This window comes from Pleurodeles waltl, chromosome 7, assembly GCF_031143425.1.
Source record: "Pleurodeles waltl isolate 20211129_DDA chromosome 7, aPleWal1.hap1.20221129, whole genome shotgun sequence".
Lineage (NCBI taxonomy): Eukaryota > Metazoa > Chordata > Amphibia > Caudata > Salamandridae > Pleurodeles > Pleurodeles waltl.
In genome coordinates, this window is record NC_090446.1 from 535188418 (window position 1) to 535208446 (window position 20029).

The 20029-nt window shown below is 49.0% G+C and overlaps 1 protein-coding gene across 2 annotated transcripts in view; it reads right to left on the reverse strand.

Annotated features, from left to right (window-relative positions):
* Positions 1-219: 219 nt before the first annotated feature.
* LOC138304304 (serine protease 27-like) overlaps positions 220-20029 on the reverse strand; it is a 249567-nt gene continuing 229757 nt past the window's right edge. The window contains exons 4-5 of one of the 2 annotated variants that reach the window (XM_069244255.1): positions 2861-3000; positions 220-703 (exon numbers count right to left, since the gene is read on the reverse strand). In XM_069244255.1, the coding sequence (XP_069100356.1) occupies positions 368-703; positions 2861-3000 (476 nt within the window). In that variant the 3' untranslated portion in view covers positions 220-367. The remainder of the gene's footprint in view (positions 704-2860; positions 3001-20029) is intronic. The other variant, XM_069244256.1, reaches the window with a different exon arrangement.

Consider the following 20029-nt stretch of genomic DNA (forward strand, 5'->3'; position numbering starts at 1 on the left):
TATTTACAACTTCTGACAGGCCAAGATAGCATCATCATTCAGATATGAGGTAACGTAGAGGTTAGCCTGGAAAGACCTCTCTGAATGTGGTATTGCTGCATTTGGTGGTGAGTTTACCGGTCCTTCTACATAGACACACATCATCATCCAAATCTGGCATTCTTTATGTGTGAAATGTTCTTAATAAAGTTATGAAATAAGGACGTTTTTGATCATTAGTTGAGCCCATTCAATTTTTTATTGCAACCTATTGGAAACCGTGATTTTTTAGATGCAGCCATCACGATTAGGGCGGTTGCCTGTGCATTGGTTAAATACACCCGTTTCTTGGAAGGAGGTCAGAGATGATCTTGGAGTGATGCAACACCTATGAAGAGAAGCAATGCACAGTGCCAAGCATTAGGGCACAATACAGTACATGGAAGAGAAGGGATGTGCGTGGGACCCAGCTGTTGCTCTCAACATTCAATGTGGTGCCAGGGGCAACAGAAGGTGTAATTGATTGAGGTACGCCACAGGTTGAGGTGTTCACTGTTGAGGCAACGAGGCCTGGGGCATTTTTGGTTATCCAGTTTATATAGACTGAGACAAGGGTGTAGACCCCAGGATATTGAGCCAGAGCACATTCTTTTCCCCAGCTCACAATTCCACTAAGAATCCAGGTATTGTTAAATTTGCACACCAAGGGTCCGCCTGAATCTCCCTGCAATAAGAAAGGAATGCAATTAGGTTTGAGTGAAATTCCCGATACACAGGCATAATTGTGCAAATTTTGCATTATGGTTGTTACGTGAAATTCCAGAAATAACACCATTAAACCAAGTGTCCGAATTACACCATATTTGCAACAAAACTTTAGTGCTAGAGCACTGGAACAATGCAAATGACCAGAATGTGGGCAGCTGGTGATTGTAGCAATTGTGTTTTTTCTCTGTTTTTTTAGGACAAAATGCATCTCTGCATCCTACGTGGACACATTTTCACTAAAATATACCTCTAAATGCTGGTTCGTGTAACTTCACATCATTTTTGCATAATTACCAAAAAGCAAATGATGCAAATTTCATAGACCCCTAATTATAATAAGATGTCGCTCACCTGCCCTGAACCCCGACCGCCTACTATACACCTTACAGCTTTCCAGAGCAATTCGTCAACCCCCTGCTCCACTGTCAACATCAGCTCGTCTCAGAAACAAGTCTTTGTGGCTCAAAGCTGTCTGAACCCCTAGCTTTTGTCATTTAAGACCCAACTCACTTGTGCATAATGTGATCTCAGGAACAAAGCTCTTGGGAGTCACTAGTTGAATGTAGTCCTCCTCCAACCTCCTGTAGCAGCTAGAGGAATGTGCTTGGCCTCAAAGTCAGGACAAGGGTAAGCATATCTTGAAGGCAATCAAGTTTCAAACACAGCAGTAGTGAACAGTGGTATCTAGGGCCGTGGCTCAACAGTGATTGTGTACAGAGGCTCCAATATAACTATTACAGCAGGAAGGAGGATGTGCATAGGTAGAGCTTGTAAGGCACTGGTATAGTGAGTATTGCGGAGGTGGTATAGCAGAGCTGTATTAGCACCCTAGCATTGTGATTCTCTAGGAGTGTGCTTTGTATGTCATGGGGCAATGCTGAGGTGAAATGATATTGGGCACTTCATTTAATCGTTTATAACAAATCGTAAGAGTCTTTTCAATCTAGGAATTCCTTGATCCCTCTCCCTGTCATTGCCAAATTGCCCTGACAACCCATGTACGTTTACCTACCCGCAATTACTCAACTGCCCTGTTTCCATCACCACTGACTAAGCTATTATTGGGTAACAACTATCTGACTGATTCATTCCCTCTTCCTGGGGCAAGTTACTTTTTATTGACAAAATGAGACTTGTTTCGCTGTTTCAGAATCCGGTGTTTCCCGACAGCATGCACTGAGTATTACCATTTTTCCCGATCCCGATCAGCTAGTGGTTGTGAACAGTTTAAGATAAACTACTGTTTTTGGTGGTTGGATAACAATCCTCATTGTTCTAAAAACTCGGAAACAACACAATATGTGGGCACAAGGTAAGGTTTCCGGCTGTTTAATCTGTCTTTAGTCCGGCAGTTTCAACTGTGCCATGCAGCTAGGCCTTGACTGCTTAGCCAAGATAGTAGATCTTGGTGAAAAAATCAAATTATGCCGGTGGTGTTGATGTACTTTTGGGTTACGTTTGTTACGCAAAATTCCCCAAATTATGGCACGTTGTGTCACTATGCCACCATTAATGGTAACATTTATTGCGGAAGCTTGGGAACAACGCTAAGAACCAGAAGATGTGAAGCTGTTGTTCGTGGAATTTGTGTTTTTTGTGCTATTTTTTTAAGTGTGAAATGTATCCTTGTGTCAAAAAATGACATCAGGACACATGCTAAAATATAGTGCTAATTATTGGATTTGTATTTCCAATAAATATGTGCAATTTTGCGCCATTTTCCTTATATTTTACGTAATTATTTGAAAGCAAATTACACAAATTGTACACACCCTTATAAGATACCCTGAAGAGTCATGGCAACATGTATGGCCATCTTTCCATATGGGCCTGGAGAAGCCAGTGGCCTAGTTTCTGATTAATCTTTGCACCCTAGAGCCTGACAGGAGTAACATTTATCGAGGCGGGAAGTCCCTTCTCTCCCTGAATGCCAAGTCCTTCATTTGTCCCGGGGCAGTTTCTTCCTCTCCTTATCTGCCCACTGCAACCATTTATTTTTGTTCAGTTGTGACCATGGGGAAATCACACACACTTTATAAAATTGACTGCTGAGAAAGAAATCATTGTTGGCAGGAGCAAAATAGACAGTGTGAGGTAGGCATGGTTTCCTTACTTGGCAAGCATCCTTTCCACCCTCTGTGTATCCAGCACATATCATGTCATTAAGTATACGAGTGTATGACGCCTTGCATGTTTCAGTGGGAACAATAGGCACTGACACCTCCTGGAGATACCAGGGATAAGGCAGAGTGTCTGTAGAGAAAATAAAAAAAATGATTGCATTCTTAGTTACCCAAGTCATTTTCCTTCAAATGTTCAACACATAGATCATATATATTTTTAAGGCAATTTCTGTTTTTTCTTTTTTTCTTCAATTAAGGCATAACATGCCACCTAACCAATACCTTTTTATAACCCATTCAGCATCACCCCCAGTCTGCTGCATTGGGAGATGTCACCTCAATAATTATTCCCACGAAGTCGATCTATTAAGTCAAATTAATTTATTATACATGTGAAAATGGCAGGATCCTCTCTTCGATATTGTGCTGTGCTAAGATTCTCTTTCCCCAATCTCATTATGCAAACAATTTTAGAGCCTTTAAGCGCAATGGTGCAAAGCACACATTTTCGAGTTTCCTGCATTAGACGATAAAAGAGTTCCATACTCTTGAAGGCATGGATTTCATGCATAGCAAGTCATGTGTGTCATTTCCATGGCTAAATTATGTGGAACTGTAGAATAATCCACGTTTTTCTAATGGAGTGTGATCAGCGTTTTTGTGGCTTATATAAAATCTATAAGCGCAGTACCCAGGTTGACAGCATATACCCTGTGTTAGAAATGGGGTCTTTGGTTGGCAGTCAGGTTGCCCCCTTTCCAAGCAAGGACCCTCACTCTAGTCAGGGTAAGTCACACACAATCCAAATTATCCTGTGCCCACTCTCTGGTAGCTTGGCACTGAGCAGTCAGGCTTAACTTAGAAGGCAATGTGTAAAGTATTTGTGCAATAAATCATACAATACCAAAATATAGCACCACAAAAATACACCACACAGTGTTTAGAAAAATATATAATATTTATCGGGATATTTGCAGGTCAAAACGATCAAAGATGCAATAAGTAAATGTAGACTATCACTGAAAAGTGATATAAAGGGGGTCATTACAACATTGGTGGTAAAAGCTGCTTACCGCCGTGCTGAAGACCGCCAACACACCGCCGCGGAATTCCACCACAGCTATTATGACCCACATCTCGAAATCCGAAAAAAATCAGATACCCACACAAGTCCGCCACACCAAAGGTCAGTGATAAACTGGCGATAACAAAACCTCCACCGTCACGCCCACACTATCACGACACACGAATCCACGCGGCGGTCTTTCAACCGCGGTATTACATTGGCGGTACACACGGCCGGGCTCAAAATACACAAACTTCTAAAGAACACCTCCACATTGGACAATTCGAAATACACACACCTGATACACATACACACACCACTCCCACACACCCAATACAATATAAAACACACACCCACATCACCCACAAACCCCTACGACCACTATTACACAAAGAAGGCCAGAGAGAGACACCACCATCCACAAACTAGCAGCCATAGGCACACAACACCATCACCCACACAACTTTCCACGCACAAAACACCACACACCACTACATATCACCACACTTATCACCACACACACCACCCCACACATCACCTACACCACCCCATGGCACGGCAAAGACTCCCCAGGTTCTCGGAGGAGGAGCTCAGGGTCATGGTGGAGGAAATCGTCCGGGTAGAGCCACAGCTATTTGGAGCACAGGTGCAGCACACCTCAATTGCAAGGAAGATGGAGCTATGGCGAAGAATAGTCGACAGGGTCAACGCAATGGGACAGCACCCAAGAAATCGGGACAACATCAGGAAGAGGTGGAACGACCTACGGGGGAAGGTGCGTTCCGTGGTCTCAAGACACCACCAGGCGGTTCAGTGGACTGGCGGCAGACCCCCACCTCCTCACCCACAACTAACAACATGGGAGGAGCAGGTCTTGGCTATACTGCATCCTGAGGGCCTCGCAGGAGTCAGTGGAGGAATGGACTCTGGTAAGTCAAAGCTTTTCTATTACATCCCCCACCCTACCTGCATGCTATCACATACCCCCACCCTCGCCCCCACCCCTATCACTCCAACTCCTCACAAATGTACCAATATCTCAAACCACCCATCCCAACACCAAGCCCTGCATGCAACAACAAAGCATGGACACCCATCACTAAAGCATGCCCACTGCACATACCCATACACCCCCCTAAACCATTATCACACAAGCCCCCACACAGGAATGCCAGCACTGGGGTACACGGTCACCCACCCATTGCACACCATGACACACACAGATGCAATAATCATGCTTTTCCACCCCTGCAGGACCACTACCCAACGTCACCAGACAGGAGGGTCCAGACATCTCCACCCCACCCACAGAAGAGGCCCACAGTGATGACAGCAGCTCTGTCCAACTGGATCTAGATGACCAGCCCGGACCATCGTGGCCTCGGGACAGTCGGTTTCCCTCACACAGGCACAGGCCACCACAGACCTTCCCCCCTCTGGAAACACCAGCACAGCACCCACCCAGCAGGCCCATACCTCCGTCCCCAGGACACGTCAATCAGCTGTGTGCCCAGGATAACCCACCACCCCAACAACAACAGGGACCTGGGGGCAGTGGTCCAGGGGACGGAGGTCCAGGAACACAGTGGAACTGGGAGGGCTGCTGTGCGACAGGGGGTGGACAGGCCAAGGGAACCCACTCTCCACGAGGCCCTCTCCTCCATCATGGGAGCATACCACCACTCCCAGGAGACGATGGCAACGGTCCTGGCCAAGTTTCAGGCGACCCAGCGCATGCAGGAGGAACAGTACTTTGGGTTCAGGGAGGAACTCAGAACTATCAGCTCCGCCCTGGGCACAATCGTAGGGGTGCTGAAGGAACTACTCAACACCAGGGGGGACACTGTGGCACTACAAGGGGCCCCTGACACTAGCATGGACGATGAACTGCCCACCACCTCCGCCGGCGGTAGTGGACAGGAGGCACTGCCACAGGACCACAACACCAGCACCCCACCCCCTGCAGACGGAGAACCACCCCGCAAACGGTCCCTGAGATCCAGGAACAAGACAGAGCACAATGCCAAGACCCCCGCCAAGAAATGAGACCACCCTGATTGTCAACCCACAGTCCCACTTTGTCACCCTGTCCATATTGAAACTGCCCAGCTCCACTTCCTATGCCCATATGGGCAATGCACCTATGTGACAAATAGACTGGACTCTGCCATGGACACTCCTCCGCCATCACCCCTCCTCCCTCCCAGTCTCGTCTACACTCACACCTGCATGCACTACCACTACAGCCACTACGTCCCGCACCAGCACACACACCACCACACCCAGCTCACATGCAGTCACCACCCCCACTACCATTCACACGTCCCCTGTGTCCACTCCCAGTGTGTCTGTGACGTCCCCTCCCAAGATACACAAACGCAGGCACACACCCACCCAACATACATCCACCTCACAACAGCCTCGAGCGCATGCACCTGCACCCAAAGCCACAAACGTTACACCTCCTACAACCACCACCTCTTCCTCCACTCCCAAACCACCTCCAGCTACCCGTCCCAGTGTCTCCAAACAACTTTTCCTGTCCACCCTTAACGTATTTCCGACCACCCCCGTCCAACTCATAGGTCCCGTACTAGCACCTAAGCCACAAAATCTCTGGGACCAGTGGGGCCTGTTGTCACAGGTATGTGGAGTGCACCGGCCACCAGGCCAGCCAGTGTATCATGGAGCCAGAGCACAGCCAGTCCCCCCCTGTGAAGCACCAGAAGTTGGCCAGTGCCCGGCGGGAGAGGGGGAAGACTCCAGCCACCCAAGCCGCTCACAGGGGTCCCGGGGGGAGTGTGGACTCAGCTGTGACTCTTTCCAAGGTGGGGAAGGGGCAGAAGAAACCCGCAAAGTCTGGGAGGAGCAGCACGGCGGAGAAGACCGCCATCATCCCCGCTGGCCAGGAGGCCACTGCCAGCTCCATCGTCGCTGCACAGGAGTGCCCCGCCAGCCCCATCGTCGCTGCCCAGGAGGGCCCCGCCAGCCCCATCGTCGCTGCCCAGGAGGGCCCCGCCAGCCACAGCCTAGCTACCCAGGAGGGCCCCGCCAGCCACAGCCCAGCTGCCCAGGAGGACCCCGCCGGCCACAGCCCAGCTACCCAGGAGGGCCCCGCCTGCCACAGCCCAGCTGCCCAGAAGGACCCCGCTAGCCACAGCCCAGTTGCCCAGGAGGGCCCAGCCAGCCACAGCCCAGCTGCCCAGGAGGGCCCTGCCAGCCACAGCCCATCTGACCCATGAAGGACCACCAGCCTCCGCCCAGCTGGGCAATGAAGGACCGCCAAGTCAAGCACCGCTGCACAGGGCAAGGACCGCCAACTCAAGCACCGCTGAACAGGGCAAGGACCGCCAAGTCAAGCACCGCTGAACAGGGCAAGCACCGCTGAACAGGGCAAGGACCGCCAAGTCAAGCACCGTTGCACAGGGCAAGGACCGCCAACTCAAGCACCGCTGAACAGGGCAAGGACCGCCAAGTCAATCACCGCTGAACAGGGCAAGGACCGCTGAACAGGGCAAGGACCGCCAAGTCAAGCACCGCTGAACAGGGCAAGGACCGCTGAACAGGGCAAGGACCGCCAAGTCAAGCACCGCTGCACAGGGCAAGGACCGCCAACTCAAGCCCCGCTAAGCAGGGCAAGGACCGCTGAACAGGGCAAGGACCGCCAAGTCAAGCACCGCTGAACAGGGCAAGGACCGCCAAGTCAAGCACCGCTGAACAGGGCAAGGACCGCCAAGTCAAGCACCGCTGAACAGGGCAAGCACTGCCAAATCAAGCACCGCTGTACAGGGCAAGCACCGCCAACTCAAGCAACGCTGAACAGGGCAAGGACCGTCAACTCAAGCACCGCTGAACAGGGCAAGCACTGCCAAATCAAGCACCCCTGAACAGGGCAAGCACCGCCAACTGAAGCACCGCTGAACAGGGCAAGGACTGCCAACTCAAGCACCGCTAGCCCATGAGCAGCAGGGGCAGTGACGCAACTGGGACCGTCACGGGGTGAGTGATGCACTCTGGGCACCAGTACCCCTCCAGAACCAGTGGAGACATGCATCCACTCCGTCTGTCCTGCACAGGATGAAGCACTCTGGGCACCAGTCCCCCTCCAGAACCAGTGGAGACATGAATCCACTCCGTCTGTCCTGCACAGGATGAAGCACTCTGGGCACCAGTCCCCCTCCAGAACCAGTGGAGACATGCATCCACTCCGTCTGTCCTGCACAAGATGAAGCACTCTGGGCACCAGTCCCCCTCCAGAACCAGTGGAGACATGCATCCACTCCATCTTTCCTGCACAGGATGAAGCACTCTGGGCACCAGTCCCCCTCCAAAACCAGTGGAGACTGTTATCCACTTGAGAGACTGTGGCTTTGCACTCCCCAGGATGGTACAGTGGGCAAACCACCCACTGGAGAGACTTGAGAGACTGTGGCTTTGCACTCCCCAGGATGGTACAGTGGGAAAACCACCCACTGTAGAGACTTGAGAGACTGTGGCTTTGCACTCCCCAGGATGGTACAGTGGGCAGACCACCCACTGGAGAGACTTGAGAGACTGTGGCTTTCCACTCCCCAGGATGGTACAGTGGGCAACCCACCCACTGTAGAGACTTGAGAGACTGTGGCTTTGCATTCCCCAGGATATATCAATGGGCATGGAGCCCCCTCGTGGATCTAGCGTCATGCACTCATCCAGCTTAGGTGCACCCACCTTCCCTTCCCTCTGAGGTTCCTGTTGTATTTCTATCTGATGCCCTAGCAGTGTTCTCTCCGTCATGTTCGGGTATCTTGTGTGGGCCTCGCCCATGCATTTGGGCCCAGTGGTCCATGGACTGTGAATGGTACAATACCTGGACTACTAATCGTGATGTATATTTTGTTAATAGTGTATATATCTATATATTTGCTAACTGAATGTTTATATATTACAATGGTTACACTCATTTCCTTTTGTCTTTGCATTCTTCCGGGGGGGGGTTGGGGGTGTTACTGTAATGTTTGGATATGCATTGGTGTGTGTGTGTTGTAGTGGGTGAGGGTGGGGGTGGGGGTTGGGGTGTTGCGTGTGTGTGTCCCTGTTTTTTCCCTCCCCCCTCCCCTATGTCGTAGGTGCAGTACTCACTGTGGTCTTCGCCGCCGGCGTTGGTGCTCCTGGTACAGGAGCAGGAAGACTAGCGCAGGAAGAATATGGAGTTCCGGCTCCATGGTGTCGTCGTTCCTCGTGGAGTGTGTAGAGGTGAGCGTTTTTCCTTTGAAATGCCTGTTTCCGCCGTGTTTTTATCCGCGTTGAATCCGCCCCGGAAAAGGTGGCGGATTGGCCTGTCATAATAGTTTGGGTGGTACATTGTCCTCCGCCTGTCTGTTGGCGGTGACCGCCGAGCTGTTTGTTTGTACCGCCATGGTGGTCTGAGTGTTAAAGTGGCTGTCTTTGTTGGCGGTTTCCGCCACGGTCGTAATTGCAAATTTTTTACCGCTGGCATGTTGGCGGTCTTACCGCCGCTTTAACACCGTCCGCCAGGGTTGTAATGACCACCAAAGTGTCTTAAGTCTTTTAAAAGCAAACAAAATCTATTTTTAGCACAAAGCACCTGGTTCGATTGAAAAATCTCTGCAAGGGGCCGCAGAGGAGGAGAAGCGTGGAAACAAAGGGGGTGTGCGGCGATTTTTTGGGCCGCACACAGTGATGAGTTGTTTAGTTTCCAAGCAGGGATGGCTGTGAGTCAATTTCCGGCATTCGGTTGTGGATCCTCTTCGGGTTACAGGGTTACAGGGTTTTCAGACGCCCTGGGGTCTGTGGGTGGAATCCTGGGCTTGTGGAGCGGAGTCACAAGTGCTGCATCGTTCCGGTGGGCGTTGCGTGGAATTTTTTTCCGCACGGCAGGCGCTGTGTCGATTTCCCCTCTGGAAGTCGGGCCGCATCGTCCCAGGTCGGCTGTGCGTCGATCCAATGGGCGTGCGTCAAAGTTCCTGGCCGCATCGCAGGTGCTGCGTCGATCTTCTTCTTGCAAAGTCGGGCTGCGTCATTCCAGTTCGGCGTGCAGTGAATTTCTCACCGCGGGGCAGGCTGTGAGCCGTTTTTAGCAAGCTGTGCGTCAAATTTTCACTGCACAAGGATTTCAGTTGCAAGAGAGAAGTATTTTTGGTCCTGAGACTTCAGGGAACAGGAGGCAAGCTCTATCCAAGCCTTTGGAGAGCACTTCTTCACCACAGCCAGGGAGCAGCAAGGCAGCAGGGCAACAGCAAGGCAGCAGTCCTTCACAGAAAGCAGTCAGGTGAGTCCTTTGGGCAGCCAGGCAGTTCTTCTTGGCAGGATGCAGGTTCTGGTTACAGGTTTCTTCTCCAGGAAGTGTCTGTGTAAATGCACAAGGAGCTGTCAACTAAACCCAGCCAGACGTGGATTGTAAGGCACAGAGAGATTTAAGTGCGGAGAAATGCTCACTTTCTAAAAGTGACATTTCTAAAATAGTAATATTATGTTCAACTTCACCAGTCAGCAGGATTTTATATCACCATTCTGGCCATACTAAATATGACCTTCCCACTCCTTTCAGTTCAGCAGCCACCACTCAAACAATATATGAGGACAGCCCCAATGTTAGCCTATGAAGGGAGCAGGCCTCACAGCAGTGTAAAAATGAATTTGGGAGTTTTACACTACCAGGACATGTAAACTACATAGGTACATGTCCTGCCTTTTGCCTACACAGCACCCTGCCCTATGAGTTCCCTAGGGCATACCTTAGGAGTGTCTTATGCGTAGAAAAAGGGGAGTTTTAGGCTTGGCAAGTACTTTGCTAAGTCGAATTGGCAGTGAAACTGCACCCACAGGCCTTGCAATGGCAAGCCTGAGACAAGGTTAAGGGGCTACTTAAGTGGGTGGCACAACCAGTGCTGCAGGCCCACTAGTAGCATTTAATCTACAGGCCCTGGGCACATATAGTGCACATTACTAGGGACTTATAAGTAAATTAAATAGTCCAATTGGGTATGATCCAATGTTACCATGTTTAAAGGGAGAGAGCATATGCACTTTAGCACTGGTTAGCAGTGGTAAAGTGCGCAGAATCTAAAAACCAGCAAAAATGAGGTCAGAAAAAGAGAAGGAGGAAGACAAAAAGTCTGGGAATAACCCTGCAGAAGGGCCATTTCCAACACCCTGCAAATGGGGGCTTCCTACCTCATGAAGTCAAATCTCAATTGCCCCTCATATGTCCCAACACCCCTTTCTAAAATGTTTGCGTGTATGCACATTCCCACTGTATATGTAGACATAAGCCCACCTCTGCTTTACATTGCCAACATCTATTGGCTGCATTAGAGATACATCCAGGGTCGGCTCTAGGGTGGTGCTACCGAGGCCACCGCACCTGGTGCTTACTTCGGGTGGGGTGCCGTGTTTGCAAGTATTTTATGCATTCCTTGCCTTCAGCAAATTTCAGGCAACAATAAAAATGTCAAGATAACTCTGGTAATTAATGTTCTGCCTGGAGAGAGATCGAAGTTTTGCGGGACACTGTTAAACGGTGGTAGTAAGGCAATCTGTGGCATAGGTAGTCATGGGGGGGAGGGCAACAAACATTGTCAAACAGGGCACCACCAGGCTAAGGCCGTCCCTGGAGACATCTGTTCATGCGTTGTGGAGACAGATACCACTGATACATGGATCTGTATACCAATATTCTGTAGAGAATGCTTTCTAATATGTGTGGCTAGTGGCCCACAGATGAGACAATCCTTGTATCCAGTGGGTTCGTTAGAATGCATACTCGTCTTTCCTGATATGACCATTGTGGTCCCAGCTGACTCTTTTGGGGGGAAATATTTATCTTAGTTATTGGCCCTGGGACGCCATCATATTTTCTGATACACGTTTGAAACTTGAATACAGGTGTAATTGCTGCTTCTTTATTAAACAAGGAGAGTCCCCAGTGGTGAAACTGTAGGTTTGTATCTTGTCCCATTCTTTCTTCCCCAAATCGGATTTGCATTCCCTGAAGGACTGAGGCCCATATTTATGAGGAATTGAAGTAGGGCAGAGCCGCAAGTCTTCTTGCTGTGCTGCCCTACACCAATGTGAAAGGGCAGGAATGCATTGAATTTATGAAATACGGTGCAATCCTGTCCTTTCCCCCTGCGCTGTTGCACAATTGGCTGCCTAGCACCAATGGAGACACTCTTGCACCATGTTGCAAGGGAGCCTTCATAGCATCCAGGATTGTTTTTGTGTAGGAAGGGACACCTTCTTGCACAAAACCAATCCAGAGAGTTGTTTTCTATGCTAATCCTGCAAAGCGCCGGACTAGCATAAAACATTCTGACACTAGTCCCCTAACTACCGCCATGGTGTGCCATATCTTAGATAGAGAGCACACATGGTGGCATAAGGGGGACACTAAGGGGCGCAAGAAAACTTTTCTTAAATATGCCCCCTAGTTTTCTAACCACCATAAACAGTTCCATCTGGAGCAATCTTTCATCTTTTTTCCTGCATGCCCTCTCCACAATTTCTTGAAGGTGAGCTGCCTGATAGCATTTAAGGATGTATAGACGGGTCAGCCTGTGGTGCTCCTTCAATGCCATCAATATCTTTTTATTGATCAGAGCCCTTCCCCCCCTCCACACAATCTTGATCATTCCACTCCTAAGTTCCAGTAGTTTAGACCGAGGGATCAGTATGGGCAATGACTGCAACAAGTAGAGCAGGCAGAGCAAGACATACATCGTCAGTACATGAATTTGACCTAATTAGGAGAGATACATTGGGTGCCATCTTCTCATTTCTTCTGACTTTTAGCTGCATAGGCAGGGCCAGGAAAATGCATATAATACCTGAAGTTTTCCAATGAGGTAATGGACAAGGCATTTCAATTATAGCAATGCCCAGGCTAGCAAGTCGTTTTTCTGAGATGGTCAATGTCATGCTGCTAGATAGAGATATTTATAACTGCCAATTGTTGCTACTTCATACAAACATCTGAGACATGTTAAAAATAATCCAGAGATTCAAATAAAGCAGGGGTGGATTCATTCCGGACTGTTAATTTATGCAGTACATCATCATCAAAAGCAATGTTTTGTTTGATTCCTAAAATCCATCTAGTTAATCTGGAGATGGGCCTTAATTTATATTGCCAACAATTAGACGACCATGGCAAAGATTAAATGAGAAAACTGACATCCCTGTCTCATACTCCCTGGTAAGGAAAAGGACCCTGAATGCGCATCACAACAGTGATTCTGGCCATTGGGCAATGTACCTTACCAACACCTAGTTTAGCATTTTAGGTCCCAGTCCCATTTCATGTACGATGGCTTCCTGGTAGGACCAGCTGATGCAGTTGAATGTCTTTTCAGAATGAAAGGATATCAACATCATCAATATGGATTACCTTGTTGCTTTTTCTACTAAGTGTCTAGTTGCTCTAATTGTATTCTTCCTCTCTTTGCACTTAATGAATCCCACAAGATCAGCTTCCGCCAAAAAGGGCATCAGGGCTCCAGTTTATTAGGAAGAATCTTCATATTTAGGAGGAAGTCTGACCTGTATGTTGCACATTCTTAGGGATCCTTTCCCCATTTTGGGAATCAAGGCAATGAACACTTCCTGCTTTGTTTGTGTTACACCCCCTTCCACAGAAAATTAATTATGGCTCTTTGTCAGTTAGTCAGTTGTGGAAAGAACAGCTTGAAGGAACCCAACGACAGCCCATTTTGGCCTGGTGCCTTGCCAAGGTTCATCATTTGAAGAGCCAAAAAAGCCTTTTGCTTAGTGATAGGTGTCTCCACAGTCTCCAGATGTTTCATAGGAAGGGAGAGAATCCCTTATGTTTCAACAAAGGCCTGTATTTCCTTTAGGTTTTCTTGACTGTTGGCCTATACTGCTTGGATGAAGGCCCTAAACAGTGTGTGTTTTTTGTGTTCTTTATTGACCAACCCCATACTGGATTCCTGTCTTTTCCATTCTTTGTATCCACATTTTTCTGGCTGGGATATTATTGCCATGTATGCTGATATCCAGTGTCAGCTGATAATGTTGGACTGAGTATAAGAAGTGTTGGTTGCTACTGCCAGCTGAGAAGAATATGATTGTGGTTCTCCAGAGATGATTGCAGCTTGAAAGGCCAACAGGTGCCTTCAATGTTCTTTTTCTTTCAGAAGGTTTAGGAATTTATGGAGATGAACAGTTGCAGGCTGTTGGGATGAGAATGTTTCCTGTTTGGTGTACAGTTGTGTTCCCCTGTCTTTAGTGCTGAACTGCAAGTATCTGGTATTCTGGCTTTCGAATTTGCCCCTTTTCTTACACTAATCTAGCGCATCTACAGAGGCCCAGGTGTGTCCCTTGACATGGGTGAGGTACTGGACATTCCCTGCGACCTGGAAGGGTGCACCAAGCGAGCACTCATTTGTACGACAGTGGGCAACTATCCCTGTAATCTGTTTAGCATGTAGAGAGGTGGTGCCAGCACACCAAGTTTGTGAATTCATAATTGTGACCAGAACTTTTCATCTGTGTCCATGGGTAGAGGTCAACTGGCCCACTTGTGTAAAAGTTCCACTCATATGTACTAACCCAGATCCTACTTGTTAGAAATTGGGTCTCTAGTTGGACGAGGTATGCACCCTGTCCAAGTATGGACCGCAATACTAGTCAAAGTAAGTCAGTTACACACCATAAATTAACCTGTGCTCACTCTCTGGCACAGAGCAGGCAGGCTTAACTTAGGAGGCAATGTATAAAGTATTTGTGCAACACTTAAAATAATAGCACAGTGAAAACACACCACAAAAAGACTCCACACCAAGTTAGAAAAATAGAATATAAGTTTATGAGTAAAACAAAACCAAAACGAAAACAATTTAATAAGTAGAAGTTGAGATATGATTTTTTAAAGAATATCTGCAAATGTAGTGATTGGAATCTTAAAGAGCCAACCAGGGCTATCTGGCAGTACTAGTCTGGGGCAAATTCAAAAGTTCAGGCCTACCGAGATGGACTGCAGGTCGGCCACAGGGACCAATCTTGTCCTGCTGAAAATGTATCTTGTTTGGAGGGTTGCGACGACGTTGAAGATCGGATGCGAGGAGCAGAGGGATGATGTGCAGGTGATGCGTCCATTCTGACTCGCTCAGTCGAGGATGCATCATTGATGATCCCTTAGCGATGAAGGTGATACTCTGTTGTTGAGCCACACAGTCGGCGATGCGTCAGGTATGAGGGTGATGCATCGAGTGTGAGCCATGCAGTCAGTGCTGTGATGTACTCATCCTTAGCAGCAGTGCCAATGTGTTGGCGTTGAGGAGAGATGCAGCGATTTTGATCAGCACAGTGATGCCGATGCATGGATATGGTAGAAAACAGCTGAATACCCCATTTCCAAGGTCCCAGGACTGGATTGATACCACTTGGTAGGGCAGGACTCACGGTTGGCAGAGTCCAGAGGCTGTGGCAGAGTTTAGTGAAGTCTTGGATGTCCCTAAGACTTCAAAACAGGAGGCAAGCCAGAAAGACATTGGAGTCACTTTGGTTCTGGGGATGTAGAGATGCAGGTCCAGTCCTTCTTACTTCCGGGCAAGAAAGGCAGCAGGGCAGGCATAGCAAAGCAGGAGTCCAGCAAAGTTCAGCAGAGTGACAGTCCTTTTAGTAGCACAGTGGTCCTTATTTCTGGCAGAATGTCCTCAGATCCAGAAGTGTACTAATTTGGTGGGGTCAGAAGTCCAGTTCTTATACCCAGTGCAGCCTTTAAAGTGGGTGAGATGTCAAAGAGAGGCCTTTGAAGTGCACAAAGTCCCTGCCCTTCCTGCTCTGGCTCCAAACACACTCCAGAGGGTTATGAAGTCCTTTGTGAGGGCTTGAGACATAGCCCATTCAGGTGTAAGCGTCAGCTCCTCCCGCCCAACCTGCACAGGATGGGCCATCAACATTCAGATGACCACTCAGTCGCACCAAAGCTCCCTTTGTGTTTTGGGCTGTCTGGGGGGAATGCACAAGAGTTCAGCTGTCACCCACTCAGAATTGTATATAGAGACAGGCAGAAGGCACAGAATGGTTAAAGTAAGAAAATTACAACTTTCTAAAAGTGGCAGTTTCAGACTTACAATTTATCATAAGCTGAGATTTTGAATTGTGAGTCCAGAGGCACAAACTCGAAATGCTTATCTTGTCCTAAATGAGAATCACATTTATAAAATCCCAATGTTAACCTTTGGGGAGATAGGCTTTGCAGTATTGAAAAACAAATTTAGGTGTTTTTCACTACCTGGATATGTAAACCTTAAAAGCACATGTCCAGCTTTAAAATACACTGCACCCTGCCCTTGGAACTGTCCAGGGCGCACCATAGTGATGACATATGTATTAAAAAGGAAGGCATGGGAGTGGCAAAAGGGTTGACTTGCAGGTTGAAGCGGAAGTTTAAAACTGCACACAGGCTTCATTCATGTTTAAAGGGATACTGATGTGGGTGGAAAAAACAGAGTTGTAGGCCCACCAGTAGCATTTAATCTACAGGCCCTGGGCTCATGTAGTGCCCTTTACTAGGGACCTATTGTAGGAAAGTACCATCTTTCTTGGCATGTTACCCCCAATTTCTACCATTTTGTCAGTATGTTTTGCCTGTCTCACTGGGATCCTGTTGGTCAGGACCCCAGTGCTCATAGTCTGTGGCCTAACGGGTGTGTTGTCAGTAGTGCTTAACTGTGTCACTGAAGTTCTGCTAACCAGAACTTCAGTGCTTATGCTCTCTCTGCTTCCAAATTAGTCACTATAGTTTAGTGACTTCATACTCCAATCCTAATTGGCACACTGGACCCCCCTTATAAGTCCCTAGTAAATGGTACCTAGGTACCCAGGGCATTGGGGTTCCAGGAGATCCTTATGGACTGCAGCATTTCTTTTGTCACCCATAGGGAGCTCAGACAAACCCTTTCACAGGACTGCCACTGCAGCCTGAGTGAAATAGTGCACACACTGTTTCACAGCCATTTTCACTGCACTTAAGTAACTTATAAGTCACCTATATGTCTAACCTTTATTTACTGAAGGCTAGGTGTAAAGTTACTAAGTGTTAGGGCACCCTTGCACTAGCAAAGATGCCCCCACACCTTCCAGGGCCAATTCCCTGAATTTGTGAGTGCGGGAATACCATTACACACATACACTACATATAGGTCAATACCTATATGTAGCTTCACATGGTAACTCTGAATATGGCTATTTAAGGTGTCTAAGATCATGGAATTGTCCCCCCATTCCAAATCTGATATTGGGGGGCTAATCCCATGCATCCTGGGGGCTCAACCATGGACCCCTAGTACTGCCAAACCAGCTCTGTGAGGCTTGCATTGCAGCTACAGCTGCTGCCACCTCACAGACAGGGTTCTGCCCTCCTGGGGTCTCTGCAGTCCCAGTCCAGGAAGGCAGAGCAAATCATTTCCTTTGAGAGGAGGGTGTTACACCCTCTCCCTTTGGAAATAGGTGTTACAGGCTTGGGAGAGATATCCTCCCAGAGCCTCTGGAAATGATTTGAAGGGCACAGATGGTGCCCTCCTTGCATAAGCCAGTCTACACCAGTTCAGGGACCTCCAAACTGGACAAAGGAAAGGGGAGTGACCACTCCCCAGTTGTGAGAAAGTAGCCTCTTTCTAGCCTTGTTACCCCCACTTTTGGCCTGTTTGTGAGTGTATGTCAGGATGTTTGTCACTGTTTTCACTGTCTCACTGGGATCCTGATGGCTAGGCCCCAGTGCTCATGGTGAAAACACTATGTTTTCAGTATGTTTGTTATGTGTCACTGGGACCTTGCTGGTCAGGACCCCAGTGCTCATAAGGTTGTGGCCTATATGTATGTGTCACTGGGACCCTGTCACACAGGGCCCCAGTGCTCATAGGTGTGCATGTATGTGTTCCCTGTGTGGTGCCTAACTGTCTCACTGAGGCTCTGCTAACCAGAACCTCAGTGGTTATGCTCTCTCATTTATTTAAAATTGTCACTAACAGGCTAGTGACCATTTTTACCAATTTACATTGGCTTACTGGAACACCCTTATAATTCCCTAGTATATGGTACTGAGGTACCCAGGGTATTGGGGTTCCAGGAGATCCCTATGGGCTGCAGCATTTCTTTTGCCACCCATAGGGAGCTCTGACAATTCTTACACAGGCCTGCCACTGCAGCCTGAGTGAAATAACGTCCACGTTATTTCACAGCCATTTTACACTGCACTTAAGTAACTTATAAGTCACCTATATGTCTAACCTTTACCTGGTAAAGGTTAGGTGCAAAGTTACTTAGTGTGTGGGCACCCTGGCACTAGCCAAGGTGCCCCCACATTGTTCAGAGCCAATTCACTGAACTTTGTGAGTGCGGGGACACCATTACACGCGTGCACTACATATAGGTCACTACCTATAGGTAGCTTCACAATGGTAACTCCGAAAATGGCCATGTAACATGTCTATGATCATGGAATTGCCCCCTCTATGCCATCCTGGCATAGTTGGCACAATCCCATGATCCCAGTGGTCTGTAGCACAGACCCTGGTACTGCCAAACTGCCCTTCCTGGGGTTTCACTGCAGCTGCTGCTGCTGCCAACCCCTCAGACAGGCATCTGCCCTCCTGGGGTCCAGCCAGGCCTGGCCCAGGATGGCAGAACAAAGAACTTCCTCTGAGAGAGGGTGTGACACCCTCTCCCTTTGGAAAATGGTGTGAAGGCAGGGGAGGAGTAGCCTCCCCCAGCCTCTGGAAATGCTTTGTTGGGCACAGAGGTGCCCAATTCTGCATAAGCCAGTCTACACCGGTTCAGGGACCCCTTAGCCCCTGCTCTGGCGCGAAACTGGACAAAGGAAAGGGGAGTGACCACTCCCCTGACCTGCACATCCCCTGGGAGGTGTCCAGAGCTCCTCCAGTGTGCTCCAGACCTCTGCCATCTTGGAAACAGAGGTGCTGCTGGCACACTGGACTGCTCTGAGTGGCCAGTGCCACCAGGTGACATCAGAGACTCCTGCTGATAGGCTCCTTCAGGTGTTAGTAGCCTATCCTCTCTCCTAGGTAGCCAAACCCTCTTTTCTGGCTATTTAGGGTCTCTGTCTCTGGGGAAACTTCAGATAATGAATGCATGAGCTCAGCCGAGTTCCTCTGCATCTCTCTCTTCACCTTCTGATAAGGAAACGACCGCTGACCGCGCTGGAAGCCTGCAAACCTGCAACATAGTAGCAAAGATGACTACTGCAACTCTGTAACGTTGATCCTGCCGCCTTCTCGACTGTTTTCCTGCTTGTGCATGCTGTGGGGGTAGCCTGCCTCCTCTCTGCACCAGAAGCTCCGAAGAAATCTCCCGTGGGTCGACGGAATCTTCCCCCTGCAACCGCAGGCACCAAAAACCTGCATTACCGGCCCCTTGGGTCTCCTCTCAGCACGACGAGCGAGGTCCCTCGAATCCAGCGACGCTGTCCAAGTGACCCCCACAGTCCAGTGACTCTTCAGCCCAAGTTTGGTGGAGGTAAGTCCTTGCCTCACCTCGCTGGGCTGCATTGCTGGGAACCGCGACTTTGCAGCTACTCCGGCCCCTGTGCACTTCCGGCGGAAATCCTTTGTGCACAGCCAAGCCTGGGTCCACGGCACTCTAACCTGCATTGCACGACTTTCTAAGTTGGTCTCCGGCGACGTGGGACTCCTTTGTGCAACTTCGGCGAGCACCATTTCACACATCCTTGTAGTGCCTGTTTCTGGCACTTCTCTGGGTGCTACCTGCTACAGTGAGGGCTCTTTGTCTTGCTCGACGTCCCCTCTCTCTTCAGGTCCAATTTGCGACCTCCTGGTCCCTCCTGGGCCCCAGCAGCGTCCAAAAACGCCAAACGCACGATTTGCGTGTAGCAAGGCTTGTTGGCGTCCTTCCGGCGGGAAAACACTTCTGCACGACTCTCCAAGGCAAGAGGGATCCGTCCACCAAAGGGGAAGTCTCTAGCCTTTTTCATTCCTGCAGAAACCTCAGCTTCTTCTGTCCAGTCAAAGCTTCTTTGCACCCGCAGCTGGCATTTCCTGGGCATCTGCCCATCTCCGACTTGCTTGTGACTTTTGGACTTGGTCCCCTTGTT